Below are 19,647 nucleotides of genomic sequence, written 5' to 3' on the forward strand. Positions count from 1 at the left end.
ATTGCCACTCGGTTCCTATCTTCTCACTGTTCCCATTTCTCTGACCTTCTCCTGCATCCTTACCTTGGAATGGGGTGTTAGAAATAGGTTAATAGACCTTCCAATTAAGTCCTAATTTGATGTCAATTAGTCAATAGAAGTCACTGATGTATAAAGGTGGCCCTGAGGATTGGGGAGAATTGTACATGGAGTTGGATAAAAGGAATAAAGTTTGTTTATGAAGAAATAAAACTCCTATCTCCTTTACTGAACTCCAATCTAGCGGCTCAACCACGTTTTCGATTTGATTTTAATTTAATTTACTATTGTCACATACAATGGGAAGTATTGTTTCTTGCACACTATACAGACTAAACATAGAGAAGGAAACGAGAGAATGCAAAATGTAGTGTTACAGTCATAGCTAGGGAGTAGAGAAAGATCAACTTGATGCAAGGTAAGTCCATTCAAAAGTCTGACAGCAGCAGGGAAGAAGCTGTTATTGAGTCGGTTTGTACGTGACCTCAGATTTTTGTATCCTTTTTCTTGAAGGAAAATGAAGGAGCATTGGGGGGAAACAAAGCCATGTCCCCCCACATTTTTATATGACCAACTGGCATGTTCTGGCCAATGTAAATGTCTCTAGAATTAAAGGGCACTTTAGCAAGTTACAGAGAGAAGGTTATTGTTGATGCATTGTCGGGGGTGGGTGGTAAGTGTTGGTTGCAAGGTGGGGGGGTGAGATGGAGTAGGGGTACTGAGAGAGTAGTCGGGCAGGGGGACAGAGGTTTAGGTTAGTCAAGGAGAGACAGAAGGATAGTTAGAGACTTTGGGTGGGGGAAGTGAAATTGGAGGAACATTCAAAGCTCCACTTCAAGGATGCTTGCAAGCGTGACATGAAGGTCACAAACATCGAATATCACATCTGTGGGTCGCTTGCTGGTGTCAGAGAAAAATGGCAGCACCCCCTGTCAGCTAGCGTGCACCAACATGATGATAAGTGGCGAAAGCGTCTTGGTAACAGATGCTGAATACAACAATGCACGAGGACACTCAACAGCCTCATATGTGCCACTTGTGGCAGAACCTGCCTCTGAAGGATTAGCTTCCTCAGCCATCACCAAGGGTGCATGGTTGTGAAGACACCCCATCTGAAATAGATTGTTATCCTGTGCCCATCATCCTTTTGCAGATGCTGCTTGATGAGTTTAAAGCAGAACAACAACTATTCAGGTCAGCTTACAGCTGTGATTGTGCAGGAAGTGGTGGAAAGCAGGCTGCTCGAGGCTTGCTTAAAAAAAATAAAAATCAAAACCCACAAAACAACTGTTGCCCAGCTTTGGATAAAATTAAACTGAGTTTAATTTCACTACACACTCCCTCCAAGCTGTTTATAACATCTCAAGCAATAGGTGGGAATCCTTGAATTTTGCATGCTCAAAATAATAATGATTTCTGGACGACTCTCAGTAGATAAAAGGCTGATAAACATCAATGGCCAAAATTGATCACATCATAAACAAGTAGCGTATTTTGATGAAGGATACACCATAAAGTGGAGCTTCAAAGCTGAGCTGAGGTTGTATCTGCAAAAATAAGACATGACACAAAGTAAACGTGTCTCAAACGCACAATAAAAAGATTGAACTGTTGATTCTTACAGGGTTAGAAGGGAAAAAGCGGGGGGGGGGTGGTGGGGAACAGGATAATGAGGAGATCTAAATGGCCTTGTTGAATTTTGCTTAGCCTGATTGATTCCGGACAACTACGTTACGTTTATGTTTACGTTAAATTAGATTGTTACGAGACAGCTTGGAGTTTAAATGGCTTCTTGCAGCAGTGAGGTCGATCGTAATGAAATAATCAGAGTGGCTGTGTCCAGTCAGCAGTGTAAGGTCAGCAATGTAAGAGCAAGGCAGGGATAGCTGACTAATCTACTGCACTACCCCAGTCTGTTAAAGTGACTGTGAAGTTCATTTGGTGAGTTTTCAGCTCGTACACAGCTATCTTTTCCAATGGTTGTGATCTTTGGTCTGCTCCCACATTGATTTCTCAAGTCTTTGCCACTTGGAAATGAGACTGGAGAATTCTTAGAAATGGACAGGAAATAAAACGCGAGGGGAGAATAAATCGGACAGTCCTCAAAAGCCGACACTGGGATGGAAAGATGTGATCCCATGCCCATTGGCTGAAACCCAGGCAGCGTGCTAACTTGATGTGACCTTCTCATTCGAAAGGTTTCTATGTACAACCAGTGCTGTTGATTGGCAGAGGATCCAAAATCATAATTTCCAAACACCACTTAAAACTAGCCTAGGTGAATTAAAGGTGTGTGAATTTAAAGGGGAGGTGCATCGTGGTTAGGTTAGACGCTGGGAATCATGCGAGAGGTGAATCCGTCCTGGGAAAGAGCAAGGAATGCTCTTTACTTTTGTGGATCACTGGGAGGTGTTTAGGAGAGAAGGGCAATTGTGTAGGAGGGGTGGGGAGAATTTGAACGGGAGGGGAACTAATGTCTTAGCGGGGAGGTTAGCTGGGGTGTTTATGAAGGATTTAAACTAATATGGAGGGGGGGTGGGGAGGTGGCTGGGAGAGAGTCGGGTGAAAGGAAAAGTATCAGGGAGAAGGAGGTTCCGAGGGACACTTGTGGGTTGAACTGTGTCTGTTTCAATGCTAGGAGTGTGGCAGGGAAAACGGATGAGCTTAGGGCCTTGATGTGTGTGAGGCAGTTAGATGTGGTGGCTGTAACAGAGACATGGTTAAGAGAAGGGCAGGACTGGCAGCTGAATGTTCCTGGGTACAAGTGTTTTAGGTGTGACAGAGGAGGGTTGAAGAGAGGTGGAGGGGTGGCACTGTTAGTCAAGGAAAACATCACAGTAGTGCAGAGGGAGGACAATATAGAAGAGATAGGGATTGAGTCACTGTGGGTGGAGTTGAGGAATAAAAAGGGAGAGATTACGTTGCTAGGGGTGTATTATAGGCCACCCAACAGCCCGAGGTCAGTGGAGGAAGGCATTTGCAGGGGCATTTTGGATAGGTGCAGGAAGAATAGGGTGGTTGTAGTGGGAGACTTTAATCTTCCTGGAGTGAATTGGAGGGGGCCTAGAGCTGGGGGTACGGAGGGAGAGGAGTTTGTGAAATGTGTTTTGGAAGGGTCTCTAGAGCAGTATGTAACTAGTCCGACTAGGGGAGGGGCTATACTGGATTTAGTGTTGGGAAACGAGCCGGGGCAGGTGGGTGAGGTAGAGGTAGGCGAACATGTGGCTAACAGTGACCACAAGTCCGTCTACTTTAGGATAAAAATGGAAAGGGACGAGTGCCGGCCGGACGGGAGTGTGCTGAACTTGGGGAAAGGCGAGCTATGGCAGGATTAGGAAGGAGCTGCAGGACACTGATTGGGAGGGACTGTTAGCTGGCAAGTCCACAGTTGGCAAGTGGGAGGCTTTTAAGGGCAAAATGAAATGGTTGCAGGGGAGGTATGTTCCGGTTAAGTGGAAGGATGGGAAAGGTAGGATTAGAGAGCCGTGGATTACAGGGGGTATTGAAGACTTGGTCAGGAAGAAGAGGGAGGCGTATGTTAGGTCAAAACGACTGGGTACGGAGAGTGCGCTGGAGGAATATAGAGAGAGTAGGAGGGAGCTAAAAAGGGGAATTAGAAGGGCGAAGAGAGGGCATGAAATGGCTTTGGCTGGTAGGATTAAGGAAAATCCGAAGGCATTTTATTCCTATATTAGGAGCAAGAGAGTAGTTAGAGGGAAAATTGGTCCTCTTAGGGACAAAAGTGGGGAGATATGTATTGAGTTGGAGGGAATGGGGGAGCTCCTGAATGAATACTTTGCGTCGGTATTCACGAAGGAGAGGGGTTCGGAATCGTGCGGTCTGTTAGAGGGAGCTGAGGATCAGCTGCAGGAAATATCTATTACGAGGGAGGAAGTGCTAGGGCTTTTAGGTAGCGTAAGGACGGATAAAGCTCCGGGGCCTGATGGTATTTATCCCAGGCTGCTTAGGGAGGTGAAAGATGAAATTGCTGGGCCTCTGGCGCAAATCTTTGTCTCTTCTTTGGACACAGGTGAGGTCCCAGAAGACTGAAGGGTAGCAAATGTGGTACCGCTGTTCAAAAAAGGTAGTAGGGATAACCCTGGAAATTATAGGCCGGTGAGTTTGACATCGGTGGTAGGGGAATTAATGGAAAAAGTACTTAGGGGTAGGATGTATGAGCATTTGGAGCGTTGCGGTCTGATTGGGGATTCGCAACATGGCTTTGTTAGAGGGAGGTCTTGCCTTACGAATCTGGTGGAATTCTTTGAGGAGGTGACAAAAACGGTTGACGATGGGAGAGCCGTTGATGTCATCTATATGGATTTCAGTAAGGCGTTTGACAAAGTCCCTCATGGTAGGCTGGTAGAAAAGGTTAAGGCGCATGGGATACGAAGTCAGGTAGCTAGGTGGATTGAGAACTGGCTGGGTAATAGGAGACAGAGGGTAGTTGTGGAGGGGACTTTGTCCGGCTGGAGGCCAGTGACCAGTGGTGTGCCGCAGAGCTCATTACTGGGACCTCTCCTCTTTGTAGTCTACATAAATGACTTGGAAGAGAGCATAGGTGGTGTGATCAGCAAGTTTGCTGATGACACCAAGATGGCAGGGTTGGCGGGTACCGAAGTGGATTGTGAGGTGATACAACAGGATATAGATAGGTTGGTGCATTGGGCAGATAGGTGGCAGATGGAATTTAATCCTGACAAATGCGAGGTGATGCATTTTGGAAGGAATAATGTAGAGAGGAGCTATGTGATTAAAGGTAGACAAATTAGGAGTATAGAAACACAGAGGGACCTGGGAGTGCAGGTTCACAAATCCATGAAGGTTGCGACACAGGTGGAGAATGTTGTCAGGAAGGCTTATGGAATGCTAGCCTTTATAGGAAGGGGTATAGAGTTTAAAAGCTGCCGTCTAATGCTTCAGTTGTATAGAACGTTGGTTAGACCGCATTTGGAGTACTGCGTCCAGTTCTGGTCACCTTACTACCGGAAGGACGTGGAGTCTCTGGAAAGGGTGCAGAGGAGGTTTACCAGGATGTTGCCTGGCATGGAGGGGCTGGGTTACGAGGAAAGGTTGGAGAAACTGGGACTGTTCTCCTTGGAAAGACGGAGATTGAGGGGGGACATGATAGAGGTATATAACATACTGAAGGGAATAGACAGAGTCAATAGTGAGAGACTGCTCCCTAGATTGGTTACAAATACAAGAGGACATGATTTAAGGGTGAGGGGGGAGAGGTATAATTTGGATATGAGAGGAAGGTTCTTTACGCAGAGAGTTGTGGGGGTATGGAACGCGCTACCGAGTAGGGTGGTGGAGGCGGGAACGTTGGACTCGTTTAAGGTTCAATTAGATAGGCACATGAGTGAAACGAGGATGGAGGGTTATGGTAGGGGTTATTAAATAAGGGTTAGAACCTCGGGAGACACCGGAAAGGCAGGCTTGTGATTAACGTTTTTGTCTTTTTATTCCGCAGGTGGAGGTCCACCTCGTTGTCCAACGAGGGGCATGCACACGGTGGGTCGTGCGTGGGCTGCTCTTGGAGGTTCCGGGAGTGGCCTAGTACTTCGTGTCGGTGTGTGTGCTTGATCCTGGACCGGTAGACGGGCGCCGCAACAGCTCAGTGACTAGCACTGCTAGCTGTGCAGATACATGGATTTGGGCCTGTGTCTGTGGGAGTTTGTGCATTCTCCCTGTGGATGCGTGGGTTTCCTCCGGGCGCTCCGATTTCCTCCCACACCCCAAAGATGTGCTCTTAGGTTGATTGGTTTTACCAAATTGACACTATTTTCCCCTGAATCTGGCTAAGTCAGGGGTTCTATTTGTAGATACGCAGGGTAGAATAGGTGTAGGGTGATGCGGCGGTGCGGGCTTGTTGGGCCGAAGGGCCTGCTTCCCGTGCTGGGTTGTTCTTTGTTCTTTGTTCTTTGTTCTTTGAATGATACGTTGGAAAAGCTCCAGTATCCAACCCACAATGCGGGGGAACTTAGTCTGTGCAGGAATTCTAGCGATTCTATGGTTTTAAGATGCATTCACTGAATTAGAACAATCATCTAAAGTCATGGAAATTTTTACAATAATACACCCAGATCCTCAGAGCCTGATTGCTGTCATTGACCTCCACAGTCATCTGCTCCTATTGCCTTCTGACAATGTGTTTGGCTGAGAGGGAGGAGGCTTTGCGCTAGAGGCCTCGAACAGAACAAGTGAAGAATACCCTGTATTGTAAGGGATGCAAGAGGCCCTCCAAACACGTTGTCAGAGGCAATAGGAGCAGATGCATCTGTTGCTCCATCCTAAACTTGTACTAATCTGCTGTGGAGGGCACGCATCTGATGTTGCGTTCAATGTAAAGGCCATGTACAAAAGTTTTCTCGAGTAATTCTAACATGCAGTTGTTACTTTCAGGGCATTGCGTTCCTGTGGCCCGGGAGGGCCCCCACATATCAAGCTTGTCTTGGAATGGGATCAAAGGACAAAAGATAGGTGAGTGTGCAAATGTGGACACTTGAGCTGGATTATTGCTTCTCTTTCACCTGTCAGAACATCCGTGACTAAACTATACTCAAACGTGTAAAATGTAATATCAGTATATTAAAAGTGAGCATTCTGATGGGTTATGAATATGAGGGATTGAGAAATCTGGTGCTTTGTCATTGTTTGATGGTGATCAAAGTGATGATAAAGTCCCTAGTAGGTAATTAAAATGCAGAATTCCAGAGCGTAGAGCCGCTTGATCTAACTGTGTGTTAGAAATTCAAGCAGATATCCATTTCAGTTCAAATACCGTAAACAGCTTGGCTTCCCACCGTCCTGAACGCACTGGCCCAAGACTCAGGAACATAAAATGAAACTCTCATAAATTCTGGACTAGATTTCTCTCTCCCATGCACATGTAATTATTTTGAAGGTGGACCAGGTTAACACTGGGCGAGGTGACATTGGGTCTGCTTCATTAAGAACATAAGAAATAGGAGCAGGAGTAGGCCATCTGGCCCCTCGAGCCTGCCCCGCCATTCAATAAGATCATGGCTGATCTGAAGTGGCTCAGTTCCACTTTCCCACTTTCTCCCCATAACCCTTAATCCCCTCGCTTACCAAAAGCCTATCTACCCGCGTCTTAAATATATTTAGCGAGGTAGCCTCCACCACTTCAACGGGCAGAGAATTCCAGAGATTCACCACCCTTTGAGTGAAGAAGTTCCTCCTCAACTCCATTCTAAACTGCGCCCCCCCTGCCCCCCCTTATCTTGAGGCTGTGCCCTCTAGTCCTGTTGTCCTTTCTGAGCGGGAAGAACCTCTCAACCTCTACCCTATCCATCCCCTTCATCATCTTATACATCTCAATAAGATCCCCCCTGATCCTTCTAAACTCCAACGAGTACAGACCCAGTCTATTCAGCCTCTCTTCATTGTTCAACCCCCTCATCTCCGGTATCAGCCTAGTGAACCTCCTCTGCACTCCCTCCAAGGCCAAAATATCCTAGTGCAGGTGCGGCGACCAAAACTGCACATTAGCTATACATTGACTATACATTAGCTGCTTTATCCCACAGCAGGCAACAACATAAGGAGCCAGTGAAGAAGATGAGAAAGGCTTGGTAAAATCAGACTAATTTCTATTCGTCCACCAGTACAAAAATACAAAAAGCATATACATACACAAAGGGACTGGGCACCTGATGCAAGTCATACCGAGCTGGGAATATTACATAGCAACGTAGGAAGTGGAAGCAGGAGTAGACCATTCTGCCCTTCGAGCCTGCTCCACCATTCATTTTGATCATGACTGATCATCGAATTCAGTATCATGATTTCCCTGTCTCCCCTGTATCCCTTGAGCTCTTTAGCCCCTAAGACTATATCTATCTATCCTTTTCTTGAAATCAGACAAGTTTTGGCCTCAAATATTCACACGCGAGCTCATGTTGAGTTTCATGAAATTACAGGGGTCTAAATTGCATGACATAACCACAAACTCAAACTGTAAATTCAAACTCAGCAGATGGACGGTAACCGGACTTATGTAAGTATTTCACGGAGAGGTTGTTAGGATACAGATTGACCAGGGGGATTATCATAGAATCCCTACAGTGCAGAAGGAGGCCATTCAGCCCATTGAGTCCACACCAACCACAATCCCACCCAGGCCCTAGTCCCGTAACCCCACACATTTACCCTAGCTAATCCCCTGACACATGTCAATTTAGCATGGCCCATCAACCTAATCCGCATCTGTTTGGATTGTGGAAGGAAATTGGAGCACCCATAAGAAACCTACGCAGACACGGGGAGAAAGTGCACACTCCACACAGACAGTGACCAAAATTGAACTCAGCTTCCTGGCACAGTGAGGCAGCAGTGCTAACCACTGTGCCACCCAGCAACTTGAAGATTAAGATATATTTTTGCAAAATAAACAACTTGAGATGTGAGTGATAAGAATTTAGTAGCGGCAGTATTCTAAATTTTGGACAGGCCAGTTGATTGTAATGGTTTTCCCAAACACAGTATTCCAGTGCACCTGTGGTCCTGTTTGTAAAGACATTTAAGTTTCAGTAAAGTGCATAACCACGGTGAAACATGTCATTGTTCCTCAGCCTGTTTGGAAGCATTCAGGAGGAGGTTGTCCAGGACGGAGAGAGTGTTCGGACCCAGCAGCAGGCACACCAGCAGGCACACAGCTGTACGTTAGCCGAATGCTTTGAACTGTATACAAAGGAGGAACAGGTAAGGAGGCTGGTTGGATTCACTATCACATATGGGACATTGCACCCATTATAAAAGAGAGGTAGAGTTCAGTTGCCTCTTCAAAAATGTAATAGCAGCTAATCTTTCAACGGTGTAAAAAAAAACTCAGACGCTGGTGTTGATGGTTGTTTCCGAAAGATGTGACTAACATAATTGAACTGGCAAATACAAGTCCATGTTTATTTAACTTATTCCTCCCCATATTTTCCAATTCCTTATCATATCGACAGCCATTCCTAAGGGAAAGGACTTGCATTTGGCACAGACCACAAAGCACATTGCAACCGGGCCCCAGGTGATACAACAACAACTTGCAGTTATGTAATGTGTTCAACGTAGCAAAATGTCCCCAAGACACTTTGCAAGGAAGGTCATCAAATAACATTCGGTGGTGAGACACATAAGGAGATATCAGCATTGGGACAATGGGGAGGTGGAGGGATGGAGCTCCCGAGGCTGGGGACCTTGGCAACTGAAGGCAAGGTCGTCCGCCTCCAGTGGGAGGTGGGATTGCTCGGGAGGTCGGAATTGGAGATATCACGGACAATTGTAGAGCTCGAACAAATTACAGAGGGGTGAGGCCTCGGAGGGATTTGCAAACAAGGGTGAGTCTTTAAAAAATTGAGGCACGACTGAATCTGGAGCCAGTGTAGGTTAGTGAGCACAAGGGGTATTGGGGAACAGGACTTGGTGCAAGCTCAGACACAGGCAGCAGAGCCCTGAATGGCCTCAATTTTCTGGAGAATAGAAAGTGAGAAGCCAGTCAGGAACGAGTGACAGTCACTTAAGTCTAGGGGTGACAAAGGCACAGGTGAGCTTAGTCAGGAATGGAGTTGGGCACAAAAGCAATTTGCCTTTCGACTGATGTGTGGGATTTCTCATTTATATTTCATCCTCTCGATAGCCACTTTCCAACAGTCCAAATAAATTCAGCATTTTACCAGATGGTAAGTTGCTGGCCTTGAACAGTTGATTATAAATCTGCGGTGTGTTACAAAGTTAAATCAGTGAAAATCATAGAATCCCTACAGTACAGTAGGAGGCCATTTGGCCCATCGAGTCTGCACCGACCACAATCCCACCTTTGCCCTATCCCCATAACCTCATGCATTTACCCTGTTAGTCCCCCTAGCACTAAGGGGCAATTTTAGCATGGCTAATCCACACATCTTCGGACTGTGGGAGGAAACCGGAACACCCGGAGGAAACCCACGCAGACTCCACACAGACAGTGACCCAAGCCAGGAATTGAACCCGGGTCCCTGGCGCTGTGAGGCAGCAGTGCTACCGCTGCACTCGCTATAATTTATTACAGTACAAAGGGGGAACACAACAAACACAAAATTGTATTTTCTATTGCAAGTTTGTATGTTCAGTGTTGGCAAATATTCAGAGCGTTGATGTGATTCAATCGTTTCTCCGCAGTTGGCACCAGATGATGCCTGGCGATGCCCACATTGTAAAAATCTGCAGCAGGGGATGGTCAAGCTTAATCTGTGGACTTTGCCCGACATTCTGATAATTCACCTGAAACGGTTCCGACAGGTATTTCTTTGTTAAAATGGGGCTGTGACTTATTCAAACATTTTCTCTTTTGCAATGCCTTTGGTATAAATGAACTGTCTTTAGCTACTGCATAAAAGTGTGTTATATTTGCGCTACCTTGAGTAGTTTTTATTTTGATAAGGGTGAGCAGTGCCTGATATAATCAGAATGTGAGCTTGTTTTGCTGCATTTCCAGTACAGCGTTGTGGATGATTCACCTTAACTCAGCGAATACCACAGCCCCTGTACTGAATAAACATTACACTACCCTCTCTTCAGGTAAAATTGTACCATGTGATGGTGACAGAGTGTTTTATATCATTATTTTAGCGAATATAAGCTGGTTTAGCACCTGGGAGGGATTTTCTGCCTTATTAGATACACTCTCACAGAAATTATCATTACTTAACAGCGAGGACGTTGATTAAATAAAAAGCATGATTAGATCCGTCCTGGAGTCAATCTGATGATCTCTTATTATCTGTCTGTTGAATCTTTAAGCATCTCATGTCATTAGTCTAGAACTCACCTGTCATAGTCAACTACCAGGCCAAAGCCAGATGTTATATTCTTGGGTGTCCACACTTCTTACATGAACGTCTCAATGGTTCCTTCAGAATTGCCCATGCACCGCAATGTTTATGGTTTGATTGAGAATTTAGTGGAGTTAGCTAATGTAGTTTAGTGGTTTCTTATCTGCAAACTGTGCAAGCAGCAAACGATGATTGGCCCTGGTTAGTAACTGCCTTTGATCGAGGAATGTGTGTTAAATGTTTATTTTCTATAATCCTTGTTTCTGAGCTTGTAGTTAATGTAGTTTTGCCGTCACTAAAGTTCTTGTTGTTAGGGATATGTCAAATAAATTTTCCCGACAAGTGTGTAAACGTTTCACACCCATAAAGGAAGCATAATTAATTACATGCACTCTGCTGAATTTCACAGGGTGTGGAGTCAGTATTGTTTGCGAAGTTGCCAACACTTGTGATCCTATTGTGTTTTTACTTAGAATCCCTACAGTGCAGAAGGAGGCCCATCAAGCCTGTGCTGACAACAATCCCGCTCAGGTCCTATCCACATAACCCCACTTATTTACCCTCCTGTCCTCCTGACACTAAGGGGCAATTTATCATGGCCAATCATTCTTTGAAGTTTGAGGGGAAACTGGAGCAACCAGAGGAAACCCACGCTGACAGGAGGAGAACATTTTAATTTGTGGATTTCACATGAACAAAGGGACGAGTGGAGACTATTTTTATTCCTCCCCGTGAATTATGAGCATTAAAACAAGAATGAGACTCAATAAGCCGTGAATGAAATTACGCTGATAATACTTCTATTCATTTTCAGGGATTTTAGCACCATGTTAAATAAAGCGTCGGAAGTTAATGTTGTACAACATTTCAATTTTTCAGATGGGAGAGAGAAGAACAAAACTTTCTACTTTGGTAAAATTTCCTCTGCTTGGCCTCGATATGACACCTCATGTAGCAAAAAGAACTCAGAGCGCTAAGAACTTTTTATCTCACTGGTCACCGTGGCGGCGACCACGTACTCCTTCTGGGAGTAATCATGAAAACTACACGTATGACTTGTATGCTGTGTGCAACCACCACGGGAGCATGCAAGGAGGTCACTATACAGGTAAGTCAGAGTCTCCCTTTACTTTATCATTGCATTTTGTTCATCCATCATCCAAGTAAACTCACTGGTTGTCTACACATCAATTGATATATGTTTAAAGTTTATTTATTAGTGTTATAAGCAGCTTACATTAACACTGCAATGAAGTTACCCTGAAAATCCTCTAGTTGCCACGCCCTGGCACCTGTTCGGGCACACTGAAGGAGAATTTAGCACAGCCAATGTGCCTAACCAACACATCTTTTAGACTTTGGGAGGAAGCCAGAGGAAACCCACACAGACATGAGGAGAACATACAAAGTCCGCACAGAGAGTAACCCAAGCCAGGAATCAAGCCGGAGTCCCTGGCGCTGTGAGGCATCAGTGCTAACCGTTGTTCTGAGTGTCACACTGAACACTCAGAAAATCTTTGATAATTTGGCTGTTGAATAAAACATGCAAGTAAATTTAAACTTTCCATCTTCCAGATTGGGCAATCCTAAATTGCCTCATCCTGTGTTTATCAATAGTAACATTTTGTGCCTTAAACAGACTAGGCTTACTTCATTACATTCTGTCCCTGCAGTGGTTAGCACTGCTGCCTCACAGTGTCTGGGACCTGGGCTCAATCTCAGCCTTGGGTGACTGTGTAGTTTGCACATTCTCCCTGTGTCTGCGTGGATTTCCTCCAGGTGCTTCAGTTTGCTCCCACAGTCCAAAGAGATGTAGGTTAGGTGGATTGGTCATATTAAATTGCCCCGTCATGTCCCAAGATATGCAGGTTAGGGGTACTAGCAGGGTAAATACATGGGGTCACGAGGATAAGGCCTGGATAAGATGCTCTGTTGGAGAGCCAGTGTAGACTGGATGAGACTTCTGATATGTAGCAATTCTAAAGTGGAAAGTCATGTAACTTATTGTCAGCAACTGTACGGACCACACTTTCTAGGTAACTTTATTCCATGCTGCACTTCATTTGTAATATTCTTTTCAAAAACAACAGGAAAATTGAATATTTGCAATGCACAAAGAAAATATATCTTATTTACATCAGTTAGAACAATTGTACCTTCTAATTGTCCTCATTAAACTTAGATAAAACAAAGAACATGTCTCGAGCCTAATCTCAAGATTTATAGTGAGCAGTGTCACAAGAGATCGCCATGCGTGGGGTAGACTTCTAACAGTTGTGTACACTTCTGTGTCACACTTTCATGGTTTCTTTGTTATCATTGTTTTATCCCAGTTGTGACGTGTAATATTTAAAGCTGTAACTGGTTGCATTCTGTTAAATGGATTGAATAACCATTATATTTACCTGTAATTAGCCTACAACGTTCCCAGCGTTGGAGCAACTATTGCAGCTCTTAAACTCTGTTCCCAAAACTCCATTTCCTAATTCTATCTAGACAGCCTGGCAGCGGTGAACTAATTAAGCAATTAATAATTAATTAAATAGTTGTACAGCCTCAAGACACAATTTGGGCTTCAGTGATATTAAATGCATTTACAATTCATGGACTTTGGCTCTTGGACAGTCAACAATTAATTAAATACTGACAAATCTCCCCCGATATTGCTCACAATTTGTCAAAAATGTAATTAGAACTGGGGCATTGCGCTAAGTAAGATTAACCTAAATGCTGACTAATCTGTATTCGAAGTCACTCCCCAAGTGGACAGTACCGTGAAAGGGGTCCACTGTAAAAGGAATGGAATCACAGCACCTTACAGGAGGGTGTCCACACAGCACCGGAGACAGATCTTGGGATCCACCAAAGAGGGATTGTGGGATTGCAGGAAATGGGTAGAGTGGCCTTAGCATCGTGAGAATTGCACGGACTATCAACAGTGCAGAAGGAGGCCATTCAGCCCATAGAGGCTGCCCCGATAATAATACCGTGCACTATTCATGTAACCCCACGTATTTACCATTCCTCCCACAGTCTGAAAGACGTGCTGGTTAGGTGCATTGGACGTGCTAAATTCTCCTTCAGTGTACCAAGGAGTGATTTAGCATGGCCAATCATCCTAACCTGCACATCTTTGGACTGTGGGAGGAAACCGGAGCACCCAGAGGAAACCCACACCGATGTGGGGAGAACGTGCAAACTCCACACAGATAGTCACCCAAGGTGGGGATTGAACCCAGGTCCTTGGCGCTGTGAGGCAGCAGTGCTAACCACAGTGCCATTATTCTTGGATTGGAGCATACTAGGGATGTAAGCACTGTGGGGGAATTCCAGGATCCAGGGCAGAAAGAGAGTTTGGGGGCAGGTATCTAGTGATCCATTGGCACTGAGGAAGGAGCACTGATGAGCTTTAGAATCTGATTTGCAGCTGCTTCCTGTGATCTGGAACTATTGGCAGAGCAGAGACAAAATAACCTTCTGAGATGAGAACCAGGGAAATGAGACCTAAACACCTACTGTAACTTCCAAGCCTTTAGGGTGAACCTGGCCCTATTCAATTAAATTTTATTCCAGTCTACCATTGTGCAAAAAATACAAAGAAAAAAACAAAACATACCAATGATCTCAATCTGCAACTTTCTTTTACTTTTTGATTCTCACGATAAAATGGTTACATTGTTTTAAATGTTTATTTATTCGTGTCACAAGTAGGCTTATATTAACTCTGCAGTGAAGTTACTAGAAAAATCCCCAAGTGTCCACAGTCCGATGCCTCTTTGGGTACACTGAAGGAGAATTTAGCACGTCCAATGCACCTAACCAGCATGTCTTTCGGACTGTGGGAGGAAACTGGAGCATCTGTAAGAAATCTGTAGGAAGCCATTGCAATGAAGTTACTGTGAAATCCCCTAGTCACCACAGTCCAGTGCCTATTTGGGTACATTGAAGGAGAATTTAGGACATCCGATGCACCTAACCAACACATCTTTTGGACTGTGGGAGGAAATCCATGACATGGGGAGAACATGTAGACTCCACACGGACAGTGACCCAAGACAGGAATTGAACTCATTTCCCTGGCGCTGTGAGGCAGCAGTGCTAACCACTGCACCACTCACAGGACAGGCTACCTACTCCATATTGTATGAAAATACTTTTTATTATTTCTATTACTTTTCCACAACACAGATGGAATTTTCCTGTCCCACCTACTGCGGGGATTGTAGTGGGCAGGACAGAAAATTTGGCGGACCATTTAAAGTTCCGTTGACTTTGGGCGGGAATTTCCATTTTTGGGGCGTGCACGGCCTTTTGTCTTTTATATTCTGACCGTAAGGAAACATAAGGTAAAATACTAACGTATAATCTTTGTTTTTTCAAACGTAACTAGAGTAGGGAGTTATAACCTGGTTTGCATCCTATTGTTTATATAAAACAGTTCAAATAAATATATAAGTAACATTCACGCCACACAAGTGCCAGACAACTACCATTTCCAACAAGAGAGGCTCTAACTGACACTGAATGGCATTATCATCACTGAATCTCCTACTATCAACATCCTAGAGGTTGCCATTGCCCAGAAATTGAACTGGACCAGCTGTATAAATACTGTGGCTACCAGAGCAGGTCAGAGGTTAGGAACCCTGCGGAGAATAACTCACCTCCTGACTCCCCCAAAGTTTGTCCACCATCTACAAAGTGTAAGCTAGAAGTGTGATAGATCACCTTCCACTTGCCTGGATGAGTGTAACTGCAACAGTCAAGAGGCTCAACATCATCCAGGACAAAACACTGCAGGAACTCACCAAGACTCCTTCAAATGCAACATTCAAACCCACGACCACTACCACTGGAAGGACAAGGGCAGCAAACACATGGGAAAGCCGCCTCCTGGATGTCCCCATCCAAGTCATTCGGCATCCAAAAATATATTGTCATTCCTTCACTGGCTCAAAATCCTGGAACTCCCTCCTAAACAGTACTATGGGCGATCCTATACTTCAGGGACTGCAGCAGTTCAAGAAGGCACAGCACTTTCACAAGGGAAATTAGGGATGGGCAATCAGTGCTGAGCTAGCCAGCGACACCCGCATCCCGTCAATTAAGTTTTAAAAAAAGACATATTACTGGCATACGTTTTGAGAGTTTGATGTTGTCACTGACAGCAATGGGCTGACCTCAACGAAACCACCTTTGTGACTGAATATAATTAGTTTTAATGCTATCTGCTGACTCCTGTGTTAAATTGAAGAGATTTGTGCTTACAACAGTGGAAATCGCTGTTGTTGGCATAAAATCTACGTGTATTTATCACCCTATTCATCTAGTTAAAACAGTGTCTTGGGTACAAAAAAGGGATGCAATACCTCAACTAAAGACAGTTTTCTTTTCTGTTTTTGTTACCCACCTCGATTACAGGTTTCATTTTGTCATTAGTTTTTCCCACTGTTCATGTTAAATTCTACCCTCTTGTTAATGGTGTGATCAGCACATTAACTTGTTCTTTCACCCAATTTGACAGAGGCAACCCTCAGCATAAAATAAAGTGCATTTCATTTTCAGTTCATTTAGAATTGCAATCTGTTGAAATTTCCTCAGTTGATCCAAACTATCGCACATATTATTTACTATCAGATCAAGCTCAAGGGGCAGAATAGCCTACTCAGAGTCATAAAGGTTTACAGCATGGAAACAGACCCTTCGATCCAAGTTGTCTATGGCGCTCCTTTTTTTAAACCCCTAAGCAAATGACAATTGCCCATATTTGGCCCCTATCCCTCTATACCCATTGTACCCATGTAACTATCTAAATATTTTTAAAAAGATGAAATTGTACCTGCCTTTACTACTACCTCTGGCAGCTTGTTCCAGACATTCACCACCCTCCTGCTCTGTTTGTACATTTGTTGAATTTTAATTAATTTCTGGTTCTAATCTGGTCATTTTCCTGCTATATATCTAACATTATTGAACAGTAAGTAGTCTCACAACACCAGGTTAAAGTCCAACATGTTTATTTGGTAGTACGGGCTTTTGGAGCGTTGCCCCTTCATCAGTTGAGTCAATGGTCTGAAAGTTTGTGCTACCAAATAAACCTACTGGACTTTAACCTGGTGTTGTGAGACTACTCACTGTGCTGACCCCAGTCCAACACCGGTATCTCTACATCATAACGTTTTTGAAATAAGCCTTTCCTGCTATACGAATTAGCAACAACTCGTGTGGAATTTTTGGACATTTCCAGCGGGAGAAACATGGAGAATCCCACCGGCGCCATCACTGAGAAAATTTGCTGTATTTTCACCCTCTTCAAGAATTTTTTTTCCCTGCAAGTTTCACACCGCGCCAGTGGTGGCCTGCCTCTGATTTGCACGCCCTGCTACAACCCCATGTCAGCAATCAATGGGGTGCTATGTTTAAACGCCTCCCCCACATTCATTGCAAGTCCAGTCAGGGGAATGTCTGCCGGGAAGACAGCACCATTTCTTAAAGAGGGAGCCTTCAGCGGACTTCTCGTTGAGATCGAGCAGAGATGTGAACTCTCCTACCCATGACTGGGCAGATATCCTGCAAGCAAAGTCACCAGCCCCATCTGGGAGATTGTGGCCACGATGGAGGGTGCCAACTCACTCCGTAAGAGACAGAGCTGCTGTGCAGAAGAGGATCAGTGATTTTCTTCATGCAGCTCGGGTAAGTCTGCCTCCACATGTCTTCTTTTAATCCCTTAACACACCCACCACACCTCCATGGTGAGCTCGCTCCCACCAAGCTTGTGGGATCCCAGTCACCCTCTCATAATCCCCCAGTAGCTCCTCTGCCCCTCACATCCGCACTTCCACTCACCTCCCACACATGCCAGACTTCATTTCCAACTGACCTAAAATCCCGACAGTGCAGAATGAGGCCATTCAGCCCATCGAGCCTGTACTGACAACAATTCCACCCAAGGCCTATCCCTGTTTTTACCCCTCATGTTTACCCTGCTAATAGGGTGGTGGGGGAATGGAATGCCCTGCCTGCTGCAATTGTAGATGCGCCTAGTTTGGGGGCGTTTAAGAGGTCCGCGGATAGGTTTATGGATGGAAAGGGATTGGTTTAGGTTAGAGGGTCATTGCTTTTTCTTAACTGGTCGGCGCAACATCGTGGGCCGAAGGGCCTGTCCTGCGCTGTAATGTGCAGTGTTCTATGTTCTAATCCCCCTGACACTAAGGGGCAATTTAGCACGGCCAATCAACCTAACCCGCACATCTTTGGACAGTGGGAGGAAACCAGAGCACCTGGAGGAAACCCACACAGACACGGGGAGAACATGCAGACTCCATACAGTGACCCAACACTGGAATCAAACCTTGGTCCCTGGTGCTGTAAGGCAGCAGTGCTAACCAATGTGTCACCATGCTGCCTCCTGCCTACACTCTCCAAAACTGTCTCAGCGCAGGATAAACTCAAGTGGGTGCAGCCACCGGAGATGCAGACCCTAACCTCTGAGGAGGGAGCCTTTGAGCTGGCCGGTGAAGAGCGGGCATCCTCAACACATCCAGCCATAGCACAAGCTTCACATGTGACCTTCCTTCTATGCTCTTCAGTGTTCCCTGTCCCACACCAATGCCATCTCGCTTCCCTTGCAGGTCAAACAGTTCAGACCATCCTGTGGAGACCACAGAAGCCCTGAGAGAGATATCTTGGGGACTATCGTTGAAGATGTGTCACAGCTGCCACCTACACCCTCCACCAGAACAGATACTCACACCTCAGTGGGTTCACTAAGTAGACAGGCTCCTAGGACACTCACTGGTGAGCACCTCACAGCTGAAGATCCACAGCAGGAGCAGACAGGGATGTCCCAGGAATCCAGGAGGAATGCTGGAGCCTGGACTCTGCAGAGTGCTTGGCTGATAATGGCTGATCCCAAAGTTGCTGGACCTGCAAAGCAGGGTCGTGCATCTCAGGAAGGAATGGCAGCTTCCCTCCCTGAACTGCAAGGCCGACTGGAGGAGTACCATTGCCTTCTGTCTGAGGAGATGGTGCCATCACTCTGACACAACGAGGCCAACACTGAGGGTGGTGACCACAATGGAGACCTAGGTGCGGGACATGCCAGGTGATGGCCACACCATGCTTCAACTCAGGAGCTCCATAGCTGAGGGCATGAGCTCCCTGGGTCAGGCACTGGTGGGAATCCACAAGTATCAGCACCAGGGGACAGCGGGGCTGCTTGACCTCACTCCAGCTGCCCTTCCATCTCATGGAGGAACCCAGGGTCAACAGGTACCTGCGGGGATGAGGATTGGCAGGTGCACCTGGAGACCTTAAGGAGGGCATTTTTTTATGAAAATGTCTGGGTCGCTTTTTAATATAACAAAGGTAAGTGATTTCTCAATTCCACAGTAAATCCAGCTGCCTGCTGCTTAAACTAAATTGACGTTTCGCGTACGAGTGATCACAACTTGATTGAAATCTTGTTAAGTTAAAACACATCAAGAGCAGAATATTGAACAGTGCCATGAACGTTTCATAAAGTACTAAAACTTCACAAATTCATATTGAGCTCATGGGAAGATGAAATGATTGTACCAGATTCCTTGTACAGGAAGCTGCTGTTTACTCGCTGCCCGATTCAATCCACACCCAACAAACCACACCTTTTAAACTCGTTTCTGAATCTACGTCATGCAGTGTTCACCAGGTTTTTTTTCTAAAACCGCATTCAGCAATAATAAAAAAGGGAGTATTTGTCAACCAGGAATTGTAAACAGCATTGAGTGAATTTGTAACTTATACACTCAAGAAAGCCATA

At 45.3% G+C, this 19,647-nt stretch overlaps 1 protein-coding gene across 1 annotated transcript in view; it reads left to right on the forward strand.

Moving 5' to 3' along the window:
* The window catches only part of usp43a (ubiquitin specific peptidase 43a), a 456,330-nt gene that overhangs the window by 420,983 nt on the left and 15,700 nt on the right, over positions 1 to 19,647 (forward strand). The window contains exons 10-13 of the mRNA XM_080208928.1: positions 6,427 to 6,504; positions 8,619 to 8,748; positions 10,195 to 10,314; positions 11,727 to 11,955. Coding sequence (XP_080065054.1) covers positions 6,427 to 6,504; positions 8,619 to 8,748; positions 10,195 to 10,314; positions 11,727 to 11,955 — 557 coding nt within the window. The remainder of the gene's footprint in view (positions 1 to 6,426; positions 6,505 to 8,618; positions 8,749 to 10,194; positions 10,315 to 11,726; positions 11,956 to 19,647) is intronic.

The sequence above is a fragment of the Carcharhinus amblyrhynchos genome, chromosome 21, assembly GCF_965287045.1.
Source record: "Carcharhinus amblyrhynchos chromosome 21, sCarAmb.v2.hapA, whole genome shotgun sequence".
NCBI lineage: Eukaryota > Metazoa > Chordata > Chondrichthyes > Carcharhiniformes > Carcharhinidae > Carcharhinus > Carcharhinus amblyrhynchos.